This window comes from Hemibagrus wyckioides, linkage group LG03 (assembly GCF_019097595.1).
Source record: "Hemibagrus wyckioides isolate EC202008001 linkage group LG03, SWU_Hwy_1.0, whole genome shotgun sequence".
Lineage (NCBI taxonomy): Eukaryota > Metazoa > Chordata > Actinopteri > Siluriformes > Bagridae > Hemibagrus > Hemibagrus wyckioides.
Genome location: NC_080712.1, coordinates 34,662,670 through 34,676,938, shown reverse-complemented (window position 1 = coordinate 34,676,938; position 14,269 = coordinate 34,662,670). Strand labels below are relative to the sequence as shown.

At 45.9% G+C, this 14,269-nt stretch overlaps 1 protein-coding gene across 1 annotated transcript; it reads left to right on the top strand.

The window, feature by feature from the left end:
- The first annotated feature begins 440 nt into the window (after window positions 1–440).
- On the top strand, window positions 441–11,255 carry LOC131347161 (transmembrane protein 121). Its single transcript, XM_058381095.1, has 2 exons — window positions 441–1,133; window positions 8,626–11,255. Exon 2 carries the CDS (start codon window positions 8,675–8,677, stop codon window positions 9,641–9,643), a length of 969 nt encoding a protein of 322 aa, XP_058237078.1. The 5' UTR covers window positions 441–1,133; window positions 8,626–8,674; the 3' UTR covers window positions 9,644–11,255.
- Window positions 11,256–14,269: the final 3,014 nt, after the last annotated feature.

The window sequence follows — 14,269 nt, the reverse complement described above, 5'->3', positions numbered from 1 at the left end:
TCTGTCTGTCCTTCTCTCTGTCTGTCCTTCTCGCTGTCTGTTTATCTGGCTCTCTGTCCATCTGTCTTTATCACTTCCTTTCTCTTTCTCTCTCCCTCTCTCTGTCTCATTCTAAGTGTATTTTAAGAGAGTAGTCTGTGCTGTGGATAATTGTGTCCACCATCAACCTCTCTCTCTCTCTCTCTCTCTCTCTCTCTCTCTGTCTCTCCCCCTCTCTCTCTGTCTCACTCCCTCTCTCTCTGTCTCACTCCCTCTCTCACTCCCCCTCTCTCACTCACTCCCTCTCTCACCCCCCGTCTCTGTCTCACTGCCTCTCTCACTCCCCCTCTCTCTCTCTCTCTCTCTCTCTCAATCCATCTCTCTCTCCCCCCTCCCTCTGTCTCTCTCTCTCTCTCTCTCTCTCTTCACCCCCCCTCCCTTCCCCCACCCCTTCCCCTTTTTCTCTGCATCCACAGAGAGAGAGAGAGAGAGAGAGGGGAAGAAGGAAAGAGGGAGGTAGGGAAAGAGAAAGGAGGGGAATGAATGTGAGGATCCTCAGCATACTGGTGGCTGACTGGAAGAGACACACACACACACAGGAACACAGTGTTGCAGTGCTATTGAGCTCGGAGGAAGAACAGTGGATACGGTCTCTCGCTCTGAGAGAACACACACACACACACACAATGTGTGTGTCTAACAGTCATCTGTATTGAGCTGTGTGTGTGTGTGTGTGTGTTTAACACAGTGGATGTAAACACTCGGTGATGGAGGTCTCTCTGCGTCTCTTTCTCCTGCACTGATCTCAGTGGATTATCACACAGACCTTGTGGAATTTTATGTGTGAAACTTTGTGTGTGTGCGCGTGTGTGTGCGCGTGTGTGTGCGCGTGTGTGTGCGCGTGTGTGTGCGCGTGTGTGTGCGCGTGTGTGTGCGTGTGTGTGTGTGCGTGTGTGTGTGTGCGTGTGTGTGTGTGTGCGCGTGTGTGTGTGTGTGCGCGTGTGTGTGTGTGTGTGTGTGTGTGTGTGTGTGTGCGCGTGTGTGTGTGTGTGTGTGCGTGTGTGTGTGTGTGTGTGCGCACATTCAGTATCTCACCGACGGTTCCTGCAGGATTGCTGATGACTCGAGACGAGGAAATGTGAATCATACGCAGAGTGAGTTTAATTTATTCATATTCCTGTGATGCAGCTAGAACCAAGTGATGCAATGTGCTGTGTTCTCTCTCTCTGTGTTCTCTCTCTCTCTGTGTTCTCTCTCTGTGTTCTCTCTCTGTGTTTTTTCTCTCTGTGTTCTCTCTCTCTGTGTGTTCTCCTCTCTGTGTGTTCTCCTCTCTGTGTGTTCTCCTCTCTGTGTTCTCTCTCTGTGTTCTCTCTCTGTGTTCTCTCTCTCTGTGTGTTCTCCTCGCTGTGTTCTCCTCTCTGTGTGTTCTCCTCTCTGTGTTCTCTCTCTGTGTTCTCTCTCTCTGTGTGTTCTCCTCTCTGTGTTCTCTCTCTCTGTGTTCTCCTCTGTGTTCTCCTCTCTGTGTTCTCTCTCTCTGTTCTCTCTCTGTGTTTTTTCTCTCTCTGTTCTCTCTCTCTGTGTATTCTCTCTCTCTCTGTGTTCTCTCTCTCTCTATGTTCTCTCTCTGTGTTCTCTCTCTCTGTGTTCTCTCTCTGTGTTTTTTCTCTCTGTGTTCTCTCTCTCTGTGTGTTCTCCTCTCTGTGTGTTCTCCTCTCTGTGTGTTCTCCTCTCTGTGTTCTCTCTCTGTGTTCTCTCTCTGTGTTCTCTCTCTCTGTGTGTTCTCCTCGCTGTGTTCTCCTCTCTGTGTGTTCTCCTCTCTGTGTTCTCTCTCTGTGTTCTCTCTCTCTGTGTTCTCCTCTGTGTTCTCCTCTCTGTGTTCTCTCTCTGTGTTCTCTCTCTCTGTGTTCTCTCTCTGTGTTCTCTCTCTCTGTTCTCTCTCTGTGTTTTTTCTCTCTCTGTTCTCTCTCTCTGTGTATTCTCTCTCTCTCTGTGTTCTCTCTCTCTCTATGTTCTCTCTCTGTGTTCTCTCTCTCTGTGTTCTCTCTCTGTGTTTTTTCTCTCTGTGTTCTCTCTCTCTGTGTGTTCTCCTCTCTGTGTGTTCTCCTCTCTGTGTGTTCTCCTCTCTGTGTTCTCTCTGTGTTCTCTCTCTCTGTGTGTTCTCCTCTCTGTGTTCTCTCTCTGTGTTCTCTCTCTCTGTGTGTTCTCCTCTCTGTGTTCTCTCTCTGTGTTCTCTCTCTCTGTGTGTTCTCCTCTCTGTGTTCTCTCTCTCTGTGCTCTCTCTCTGTTCTCATCTCTGTATTCTCTCTCTGTGTTCTGTGTTCTCTCTCTGTTCTTTCTCTGTGTTCTCTCTCTGTGTTCTCTCTGTGTTCTCTCTGTGTTCTGTCTGTGTTCTCATCTCTGTGGTCTCCTCTCTGTGGTCTCCTCTCTCTGTGTTATCTCTCTGTGTTCTCCTCTCTGTGGTCTCCTCTCTGTGGTCTCCTCTCTGTGTTCTCTCTATGTTCTCCTCTCTGTGTTCTCTCTGTGTTCTCCTCTCTGTGTTCTCTCTGTGTTCTCCTCTCTGTGTTCTCTCTGTGTTCTCCTCTCTTCATTCTCCTCTCTTGTTCTCCTATGTGTTCTCTCTGTGTTCTCCTCTCTGTGTTCTGTCTGTGTTCTCCTCTCTGTGTTCTGTCTGTGTTCTCATCTCTGTGTTCTCATCTCTGTGTTCTCTCTCTGTGTTCTCCTCTCTGTGGTCTCCTCTCTGTGTTCTCTCTGTGTTCTCCTCTCTGTGTTCTCTCTGTGTTCTCCTCTCTGTGTTCTCTCTGTGTTCTCCTCACTTCGTTCTCCTCTCTTGTTCTCCTATGTGTTCACTCTGTGTTCTCTCTGTGTTCTCCTCTGTGTTCTCTCTGAGTGTTCTCTCTGTGCTCTCTCTCTGTTCTCATCTCTGTATTCTCTCTCTGTGTTCTGTGTTCTCTCTCTGTTCTTTCTCTGTGTTCTCTCTCTGTGTTCTCTCTCTGTGTTCTCTCTGTGTTCTCTCTGTGTTCTGTCTGTGTTCTCATCTCTGTGTTCTCTCTCTGTGTTCTCCTCTCTGTGTTCTCCTCTCTCTGTGTTATCTCTCTGTGTTCTCCTCTCTGTGGTCTCCTCTCTGTGGTCTCCTCTCTCTGTGTTATCTCTCTGTGTTCTCCTCTCTGTGGTCTCCTCTCTGTGGTCTCCTCTCTGTGTTCTCTCTGTGTTCTCCTCTCTGTGTTCTCTCTGTGTTCTCCTCTCTGTGTTCTCTCTGTGTTCTCCTCTCTGTGTTCTCTCTGTGTTCTCCTCTCTTCATTCTCCTCTCTTGTTCTCCTATGTGTTCTCTCTGTGTTCTCCTCTCTGTGTTCTCATCTCTGTGTTCTCATCTCTGTGTTCTCTCTCTGTGTTCTCCTCTCTGTGGTCTCCTCTCTGTGTTCTCCTCTCTGTGTTCTCTCTGTGTTCTCCTCTCTGTGTTCTCTCTGTGTTCTCCTCACTTCATTCTCCTCTCTTGTTCTCCTATGTGTTCACTCTGTGTTCTCTCTGTGTTCTCCTCTCTGTGTTCTCTCTGAGTGTTCTCTCTGTGCTCTCTCTCTGTTCTCATCTCTGTATTCTCTCTCTGTGTTCTGTGTTCTCTCTCTGTTCTTTCTCTGTGTTCTCTCTCTGTGTTCTCTCTCTGTGTTCTCTCTCTGTGTTCTCTCTGTGTTCTCTCTGTGTTCTGTCTGTGTTCTCATCTCTGTGTTCTCTCTCTGTGTTCTCCTCTCTGTGTTCTCCTCTCTGTGTTCTCCTCTCTCTGTGTTATCTCTCTGTGTTCTCCTCTCTGTGGTCTCCTCTCTGTGGTCTCCTCTCTGTGTTCTCTCTGTGTTCTCCTCTCTGTGTTCTCTCTGTGTTCTCCTCTCTGTGTTCTCTCTGTGTTCTCCTCTGTGTTCTCTCTGTGTTCTCCTCTCTTCATTCTCCTCTCTTGTTCTCCTATGTGTTCACTCTGTGTTCTCTCTGTGTTCTCCTCTCTTGTTCTCCTCTCTGTGTTCTCTCTGTGCTCTCTCTCTGTTCTCATCTCTGTGTTCTCTCTCTGTGTTCTGTGTTCTCTCTCTGTTCTCTCTCTGTGTTCTCTCTCTGTGCTCTCTCTGTGCTCTCTCTGTTCTCTCTGTGTTCTCATCTCTGTGCTCTCTCTGTTCTCTCTGTGTTCTCCTCTCTGTGTTCTCGCTCTGTGTTCTCCTCTCTGTGTTCTCTCTCTGTGTTCTCCTCTCTGTGTTCTCTCTGTGTTCTCTCTCTATGTTCTCCTCTCTGTGTTCTCTCTCTGTGTTCTCCTCTCTGTGTTCTCCTCTCTGTGTTCTCATCTGTGTTCTCCTCTCTCTGTGTTCTCTCTCTGTGTTCTCCTCTCTGTGTTCTCCTCTCTGTGTTCTCATCTCTGTGTTCTCCTCTCTCTGTGTTCTCTCTCTGTGTTCTCCTCTCTCTGTGTTCTCTCTGTGTTCTCATCTCTGTGTTCTCTCTGTGTTCTCCTCTCTCTGTTCTCTCACTGTGTTCTCCACTCTGTGTTCTCTCTCTGTGTTCTCTCTGTGTTCTCCTCTCTATGTTCTCTCTCTGTGTTCTTCTCTCTGTGTTCTCCTCTCTGTGTTCTCCTCACTTCGTTCTCCTCTCTGTGTTCACTCTGTGTTCTCCTCTCTGTGTGTTCTCTCTGTGTTCTCCTCTCTTGTTCTCCTCTCTGTGTTCACTCTGTGTTCTCTCTGTGTTCTCTCTCTCTGTTCTCTCTGTGTTCTCTCTCTCTGCTCTCCTCTCTGTGTTCTCTCTCTCTCTGTGTTCTCCTCTCTGTGTTCTCCTCTCTGTGTTCTCCTCTCTGTGTTCTCTCTGTGTTCTCCTCTCTATGTTCTCTCTCTGTGTTCTTCTCTCTGTGTTCTCCTCTCTGTTCTCTCTGTGTTCTCTCTGTGTATTCTCTGTGTTCTCCTATCTATGTTCTCTCTCTGTGTTCTCCTCTCTTTGTTCTCCTCTCTGTGTTCACTCTGTGTTCTCCTCTCTGTGTTCTCTCTCTGTGTTCTCCTCTCTGTGTTCTCTCTCTGTGTTCTCCTCTCTGTGTTCTCTCTGTGTTCTCCTCTCTATGTTCTCTCTCTGTGTTCTCCTCTCTGTGTTCTCCTCTCTGTGTTCTCCTCTCTGTGTTCTCCTCTCTGTGTTCTCTCTCTGTGTTCTCCTCTCTGTGTTCTCCTCTCTGTGTTCTCCTCTCTATGTTCTCTCTCTGTGTTCTTCTCTCTGTGTTGTTCTTTCTGTGTTCTCCTCTCTGTGTTCTCCTCTCTGTGTGGTCTCCTCTCTGTGTTCTCCTCTCTGTGTTCTCCTCTCTTCGTTCTCCTCTGTGTTCACTCTGTGTTCTCTCTGTGTTCTCCTCTGTGTTCTCCTCTCTATGTTCTCCTCTCTGTGTTCTCTCTGTGTTCTCTCTATCTGTGTTCTCCTCTCTGTGTTCTCTCTCTGCATTCTCCTCTCTCTGTGTTCTCCTCTCTGTGTTCTCCTCTCTATTTTCTCTCTCTGTGGTCTCCTCTCTGTGTTCTCCTCTCTGTGTTCTTCTCTCTGTGTTCTTCTCTCTGTGTTCTCTCTCTGTGTTCTTCTCTCTGTGTTCTCTCTGTGTTCTCCTCTCTGTGTTCTCTCTCTGTGTTCTCCTCTCTTCGTTCTCCTCTCTGTGTTCACTCTGTGTTCTCTCTGTGTTCTCCTCTCTTGTTCTCCTCTCTGTGTTCACTCTGTGTTCTCTCTGTGTTCTCCTCTCTGTGTTCTCTCTGTTCTCTCTCTCTCTGTTCTCTCTGTGTTCTCCTCTCTGTGTTCTCTCTCTCTGTTCTCTCTCTGTGTTCTCTCTCTGTGTTTTCTCTCTGTGTTCTTCTCTCTCTGTGTTCTCCTCTCTATGTTCTCTCTCTGTTCTCTCTCACTGTGTTCTCTCTTGTTCTTCTGTGTGTTCACTCTGTGTTCTCCTCTCTGCATTCTCCTCTCTCTGTGTTCTCCTCTCTGCATTCTCCTCTCTCTGTTCTCTCTCTCTGTGTTCTCTCTTTGTGTTCTCTCTCTGTGTTCTCTCTATGTTCTCCTCTCTGTGTTCTCCTCTCAGTGTTCTCCTCTCAGTGTTCTCCTCTGTGTGTTCTCCTCTGTGTGTTCTCTCTGTGTTCTCCTCTCTGTGTTCTCCTCTCTGCATTCTCCTCTCTGTTCTCTCTCTCTGTGTTCTCTCTTTGTGTTCTCTCTCTGTGTGTGTTCTCCTCTCTCTGTGTTCTCCTCTCTGTGTTCTCCTCTCTGTGTTCTCCTCTCTGTGTTCTCCTCTCTGTGTTCTCTCTGTGTTCTCTCTCTGTGTTTTCTCTCTGTGTTCTTCTCTCTCTGTGTTCTCCTCTCTATGTTCTCTCTCTGTTCTCTCTCACTGTGTTCTCTCTTGTTCTTCTGTGTGTTCACTCTGTGTTCTCCTCTCTGCATTCTCCTCTCTCTGTGTTCTCCTCTCTGCATTCTCCTCTCTCTGTTCTCTCTCTCTGTGTTCTCCTCTCTCTGTGTTCTCTCTGTGTGTTCTCCTCTCTGTGTTCTCTCTATGTTCTCCTCTCTGTGTTCTCCTCTCAGTGTTCTCCTCTGTGTGTTCTCCTCTGTGTGTTCTCTCTGTGTTCTCCTCTCTGTGTTCTCTCTGTGTTCTCCTCTCTGCATTCTCCTCTATCTGTTCTCTCTCTCTGTGTTCTCTCTTTGTGTTCTCTCTGTGTGTGTTCTCCTCTCTCTGTGTTCTCCTCTCTGTGTGTTCTCCTCTCTGTGTTCTCCTCTCTGTGTTCTCTCTGTGTTCTCCTCTCAGTGTTCTCCTCTGTGTGTTCTCTCTGTGTTCTCCTCTCTGTGTTCTCCTCTCTGTGTTCTCCTCTCTGTGTTCTCCTCTCTGTGTTCTCCTCTCTATTTTCTCTCTCTGTGTTCTCTCTGTGTTCTCCTCTCTGCATTCTCCTCTCTCTGTTCTCTCTCTCTGTGTTCTCTCTCTGTGTGTTCTCCTCTCTCTGTGTTCTCTCTTTGTGTTCTCTCTCTGTGTGTTCTCCTCTCTCTGTGTGTTCTCCTCTCTGAGTTCTCTCTATGTTCTCCTCTCTGTGTTCTCCTCTCTGTGTTCTCCTCTCTGTGTTCTCCTCTCAGGGTTCTCCTCTGTGTGTTCTCCTCTGTGTGTTCTCTCTGTGTTCTCCTCTCTGTGTTCTCTCTGTGTTCTCCTCTCTGCATTCTCCTCTCTCTGTTCTCTCTCTGTGTTCTCTCTGTGTTCTCTCTCTGTGTTCTGTCTGTGTTCTCCTCTCTGCATTCTCCTCTCTCTGTTCTCTCTCTGTGTTCTCTCTTTGTGTTCTCTCTCTGTGTGTGTTCTCCTCTCTCTGTGTTCTCTCTGTGTGTTCTCCTCTCTGTGTTCTCCTCTCTGTGTTCTCTCTGTGTTCTCCTCTCTGTGTTCTCTCTGTGTTCTCCTCTCTGTGTTCTCTCTGTGTTCTCCTCTCAGTGTTCTCCTCTGTGTGTTCTCTCTGTGTTCTCCTCTCTGCATTCTCCTCTCTGTGTTCTCTCTCTGTGTGTGTTCTCCTCTCTCTGTGTTCTCTCTGTGTGTTCTCCTCTCTGTGTTCTCCTCTCTGTGTTCTCTCTGTCTTCTCCTCTCTGTGTTCTCTCTGTGTTCTCCTCTCAGTGTTCTCCTCTGTGTGTTCTCTCTGTGTTCTCCTCTCTGTGTTCTCTCTGTGTTCTCCTCTCTGTGTTCTCTCTGTGTTCTCTCTGTCTTCTCCTCTCTGTGTTCTCTCTGTCTTCTCCTCTCTGTGTTCTCCTCTCTGTGTGTTCTCCTCTCTCTGTGTTCTCTCTGTGTGTTCTCCTCTCTGAGTTCTCTCTATGTTCTCCTCTCTGTGTTCTCCTCTCTGTGTTCTGTCTCTGTGTTCTGTCTCTGTGTTCTCCTCTCTGTGTTCTCATCTCTGTGTTCTCTCTCTGTGTTCTCCTCTCTGTGTTCTCTGTGTTCTCTCTGTGTTCTCCTCTCTGTGTTCTCTCTGTGTTCTCCTCTCTGTGTTCTCTCTGTGTTCTCCTCTCTGTCTTCTCCTCTCTGTGTTCTCCTCTCTGTCTTCTCCTCTCTGTGTTCTCCTCTCTGTCTTCTCCTCTCTGTGTGTTCTCCTCTCTGTGTTCTCCTCTCTGTGTTCTCCTCTCTGTGTTCTCCTCTCTGTGTTCTCTCTGTGTTCTCCTCTCTGTGTTCTCCTCTCTGTGTGTTCTGTTCTCTCTGTGTTCTCTCTGTGTTCTCCTCTCTGTGTTCTCCTCTGTCACGTCACGGAACATTAACAGACTCATGTATAATTACAGCTTCACTGAACTGTAGAGTTTATATTGATGTTTATAAGCGTAATAAGCTTATAATTAAGCGTTTATAAGCTTAATAAGTAAGATATAAGTCAGTGAGCATGGTGAGACTGGAGTTCAGTCTCTCTTTATTCTCTCTCCAAGTTAATCAGAGAAGAATCTCAGCCGCTCATGTTACTGAGAAACTGTAAAGAAGATGAAGATGTGGAGAACTTCAAGTTCCAGCTTTAGCGCTGACTGATACACAGCACTGACACTGGAGACTCCTTACACACACACACACACACACACACACACACACACACACACACACACGTCTCCTTACTTTAAGCAAACTCTAAGTCAACACTTATGAGGTCACTTTGTGTTTTCTTTCTTGTTGTTGAACTTTAGTGTCAATCTGTGTGAACTGAACCGACCAATCAGGGGGCTCTGTATCAGGATGGCTCCGCCCCCTCCGACCAATGCTCCACACGTTTGCTTGTCCTGTGTGGTAATCGTGAGCAGCATGGTGCTGATGGATGCGTACCTGGTGGAGCAGAACCATGGGCCACGTAAGATCGGCGTGTTCATCGTGGTGAGCGTAGGTGACGTGTGTTTCCTCATCGCACTGCGCTATGTTGCCATTTGGGTCGGAACCGAGCTCAGGACTGCAAAACGCGGATACGCCATGATCCTCTGGTTCCTCTACATTTTTGTTTTGGAGATTAAAGTCTATTTCATCTACCAGAACTACAAATCAGACCGGAAGAGTCTGGACGCTCTGACGCGTAAAGCTTTAACGCTGCTCCTCTCCGTGTGCATTCCTGTATTGTTCGTTATTCTAGTCGCTGTGGATCATATGGAGTACGTCAAGGCATTTAGGAAAAAGGAGGAGATACGGAACCGGCTCTTCTGGGTGGTGGTAGACCTCCTGGACGTTCTGGACATCCAGGCCAACCTGTGGGAGCCGCAGAAGAAAGGCTTCCCACTGTGGGCTGAGGGCCTGATGTTTTTCTACTGCTACATCCTGCTGCTTGTTCTGCCATGTGTTAGCCTGAGCGAGATTAGCATGCAGGGTGTCAACATCAGCCCACACAAAATGTTGCTCTACCCTATCCTGAGCCTCATCACCATCAACATCGTCACCGTCTTCATCCGAGGAGGAAACATGCTGCTGTACAAAGACGGTCGTGTCTCGGGGATCCTCATGGGAAAGAATGTCCTGGCCATCGTGATGAAGATGTGCAGCTTTGTTCAGTACAGAAAGCAGTTGCAGAGCACTAACCTCAATGCTAACACTCCTCCTCCTCCAGCCGCTCCTCCTGCTGCTCCTCCTGCAGCAGCCTTCAGTGTTGAGCTTCACAAAAACTCACTGACTCACTATCGAGATGTTTCACAAACACCACTGCCGGCATCTGAACACACATGACACACACACACACACACACACACACACACAGGATGTTTGACTCTGATGCTTTTGATGATGATGATTTTTTAGATTCTTGGACAAATGTGATGTTTAAACTGGTCAAATCTGCTGAGAGGAGCCTAAATTGGCCAATGGGTAGGACTTAAACTTGGAAATGGGTGGGGCTTATACTTTGGAATGAGTCGGACTTAAACCTGCTAGTGGGTGGGGCTTAAACTTGGCAACAGGTGGGGCTTAAACTTGGGAGTGGGTGGGGTTTAAACTCTGAGCACTGGTGCTTATAGTGTTTACTACAGTTACACAAACATTGTTTTTTTCTACTGATTTTGTGACACATTTTAATGTTTCGTTGTTTTCACTGTCATGATAATAAATCATAAAACCTTTTAGAACCTCTTGGTCTACTGGTCAGTTCCAGGTCTTGAAGATCACTGTAACTGCCTGAATGTCATGCGCTGTCCTGAATATGAACCTTTTTTGAAGAGCACTTAAAAACCTTGATATTGCAGCAGAAACACACAGAGAGCAGAAACCACCGAAAGAAGAAACAGAGCAGCGGGTCAGTGACGAGGTTCCAGATATTACTGATCAGCACCTCACATGGACATGAGTCACTGTGTTCAACTGAGTCACAATCAGAGTCACTGTGTTCAACTGAGTCACTGAGTCACTCTGTCAAAGTCACTGAGTCAGTCAGAGTCACTGTGTTCACCAGAGTCACTGAGTTCAGCTGAGTCACTGAGTCACTCTGTCAGAGTCACAGTCAGAGTCACTGTGTTCAACAGAGTGTCGGAACTCAGAGTCCCCCTCTGAGTGGACATACTACAGGGTGGTTCTGGTTCTGAAGTCTTCTCCAATTACCTGTTATTACCAAATACTTACAAAACCTTCACTAATCCATAAACATAAAATAAAGGAATTTCCTCAGGCTTGGATGAGAATGAGCAACCAGCTTTATTTTTATCAAGACGATCCTTAACAAAAATAACACCAAAATGGCACTCAAGTACACAGCGTCAAGCCCGACGTGGTCAAGTGCACCCCCCCATACAAAATCTCCTCCTTTTGTATTGACATCCTTACCCTTTTTTGTCTTATTTGTCTTCTGATTGTTTTGACTCGTTAGGAAACATTTCTCACACCCTGTGGATCCCAATCACTGACCATCACGTCAGACACAGTGCTGTTTAGCATATCTGTTCAAGACAGCTCTGCCTTATTATTGCAAGTTAGCATCATTTATTAATATTAGTTATTACAAATGGTACCAGGAATTTATTTATTATTATTATTAAATCCCATACACTTGTAGAATTCTGACACAAATCTGACAATTTAATTATTTTCTCCGACTTGAAGGGAGGATGCTATCTTTATTTTCTTACCCACGTGTGACTTAGTTGTTTAAACTTATTTGCTCTCCTTATTGCTCTCCTATGGCTCTCTCATTCACACTATCCTGTTTTTTTCTGTCAGTTTACCTTAATTTACTTAACTTTAACTTAAACTAAGTTAAACTATCACGTATCAGGCCCTAGTTTCACCACATCTGTGCTCAACTGTCACTCACTATCTTTATACAGTAAATACGCTATTTTGGTTTTTTATACACAGCTTACGTGATGTCTGCCTATACCATGCTTCTGCATGATGTGTGTATAGTGTATATGAATTTTGCTTCTAATTTTACATCCAGTTGTTTTGCCCTGTTATGAGTCTCATATCTTATTGTTGTCATATCTGCAGCCTGTCATGGCTTTCTTCTCTCCTATGCTTGACAGACTCTGTTCCTAAAATAAAGATAAAGATAAAGAGTCTTTATTGTGATTGTAGTGATACAGTGAAATTTGGTTGGTAGCTCTCAGAGACCAGCAGCAAAAAGGAGTGTAAAATTTACATTATAACAATATAAAAAATATGAAATAAAAATATTATTAAAAAATCTACAATATAAAAATAAGAATATACAGAGAAATACCAAAGCTGAATAAATTCAGAGATGAATGAATGAATAAATGAATGAATACACCGGGACATGAATATTAGTGCAGAAACAGTAACAGTGCACACAGGTATTAATAAGATTGGGAAAGTATTGCACAGATTATAATAACAGCAGTACAGTTCTGGTTGTAAAGTGTTAGTGCATTAGCAGCAACTTGGTGGAGGGGGGGGGTAACAGCTTAACTATTAGCTGTGTGTGGGGGTGGGGGGTGCAGGTTACAGCTCTGGGGAAGAAGCTGTTCCTTAGTCTGTTTGTGCGTGTCTTGATTGTCCTGTATCTTTTGCCCGATGGGAGGGGCACAAACAGTTTGTGTCCTGGGTGGGTTGGGTCCTTGATGATGTTGATAGCTTTATTGTGTAGATGGCTAGCATAGACTGTGTCTAGATTGGGACGCTTGGTTCCTCCAATCCGCTGTGCAGTCTTTACTATCCGGGTCAGGTTACTCCGGTTCTCTGTGGTGCAGCTTTGGCTTTCCTGAGTTTTCTTAGGAAGAAGAGCCTTTGTTGAGCTTTCTTCACTAAGTTAGTGGTGTTAATGGTCCATGTTAAGTCCTTTGTTATGTGCAGACCCAGGAATTTGATGTTGTTAACCCTTTTTTTTTCGTCATTTCCTGATATCAGTCCAACTATTGTGGTGTCGTCAGCAAACTTAACTATGGTGTTGGAGGAGTGGATGGGTTTGCAGTCATGTGTGAATAAAGTGAAAAGGGCTGGGCTGAGGACACAGCCCTGTGGTGCTCCTGTGTTCAGGGTGATGTGTGATTCCTCACCCTGACATTCTGTGGTCTTTTTGTGAGAAAGTCCAGAATCCATGAGCAGAGTGTGGTGGTTAATCCCAGTTTGTTAAGTTTGTTCACCAGTTTGTGGGGCACTATTGTGTTAAATGCTGAACTGAAGTCAACAAATAACATCCTTATGTATGTGTTGGGATGCTCCAGGTGGGACAGGCTTGTGTGGAGTGTGGTTGAGATTAAATCCTCCGTTGATCTGTTCTCCCGGTAGGCAAACTGGTGGCTGTCCAAATCAGAAGGGATGCTGGCCTTGATGTGGTCAGAGAATCAGCCTCTCAAAGCACTTCATGATAATTTGTGTCAGGGTGACTGGGCGATAGTCATTGAGACACCTGACTTCTTGTTTCTTGGGCACAGGGACGATAGTGGTGGATTTGAGGCATGTGGGGACTACAGCCTGCTGCAGTGATAGGTGGAATATATTGGTAAACACCCCTGCAGGTTGGTCAGCACATGACTTCAGTGTATGGCCTGGCACCCTGTCTGGTCCTGCTGCTTTGGTGATATAGATCTTTCTCAGCGTGGATCTCACCTGGTGGCTCTCGAGGACAAGTGCTTGCTCGAGTTTCCACCTGGCTGGTCTGATTATCAAAGTGTGCTTTGATACCCCTCCACATGCTGCGGGGATTGTTGTTTATGAAGTGGCCCTGGATCAGCTGCTGGTATCTCTGTGTGGAGATGGTGCAGCTTTGTAGGCTTGTGGAATATTTGTGTACACTTGATCCAGTATGCTTTTCTCTCTGGTTGTGTACATTGGTGTGCAATCTTGGTTCACAGAAACAATCACAGTTTTTAGGTCTGCATGATTAAAGTCTCCTGCTACAATCATAGCTCCTTCTGGATAAGCATTAAGCTGGCTGTTAATAGCTTCCTGTAGCTCCTCCAGGGCTAGCTTAGCATTAGCCCACAGTGGGATGTAAACAGCTGTGACCAGAATAGCAGTAAACTCTCTAGGTGTGTAGAAGGGTCTGCATTTTAGAGCATTTTTTTAAATGTGTCCTAATAATGTCCACAGATGTGCACAGGCATTGTTAACATAAACACACAATCCTCCACCTTTGTTTTTACCGGAGTCAGCAGTTCTGTCGGCTCGGTAAACAGAACGGCCCGCTAGCTTCATAGCCGTGTCGGGGACAACGCTATCCAGCCAAGTCTCAGTGATTACCATCACGCAGCTGTTCATGCAGTGAGAAGTAATCCTTAGTCGTATTTCGTCCATCTTGTTGATGAGTGACCAGGAGTTCGTAAAAAAGAGACTCGGGAGCATTGGTCTGTATGGATTAGCCTGTAGCCTAGCTTTCACACTGGCTCTCTGGCACTGCTTCCTGTTTTTTTTTTTAAGATTAAAAGAAAAGAATCAGATTTATGAAAAGTATATTTTTTCAGAAAATTTTTTAACAAGAGTCACAGTCAGAGTCACTGAGTCACTCTGTCAGTCACTGAGTCACAGTCAGAGTCAGTGTGTTCAACAGAGTCACTGAGTCACAGTCACTGAGTCAGTCAGAGTCACTGAGTCACTCTCTCAGAGTCACTGTGTTTAACAGAGTCACTGAGTTACAGTCAGAGTCACTGTGTTCAACTGAGTCACAGTCAGTCACTGTGTGTGTGTGTGTGTGTGTGAGAGCATATGCATTACTCATTCTCTTATTACCTATTTCTCTTAAATGAAAGGTGTGTGTGTGATTCTGACACACTGATTAGATGGAGAGTGATCTCTTCTGCTGTTGTGATTGTGTTTCTCCTCAGGGGTTTTAGATGAAAAGAGAACACAGGCAGTGATTCTGTGCTAATCTGCAGTTAAAGGCTAATTGCTAATATGCTTCATTGT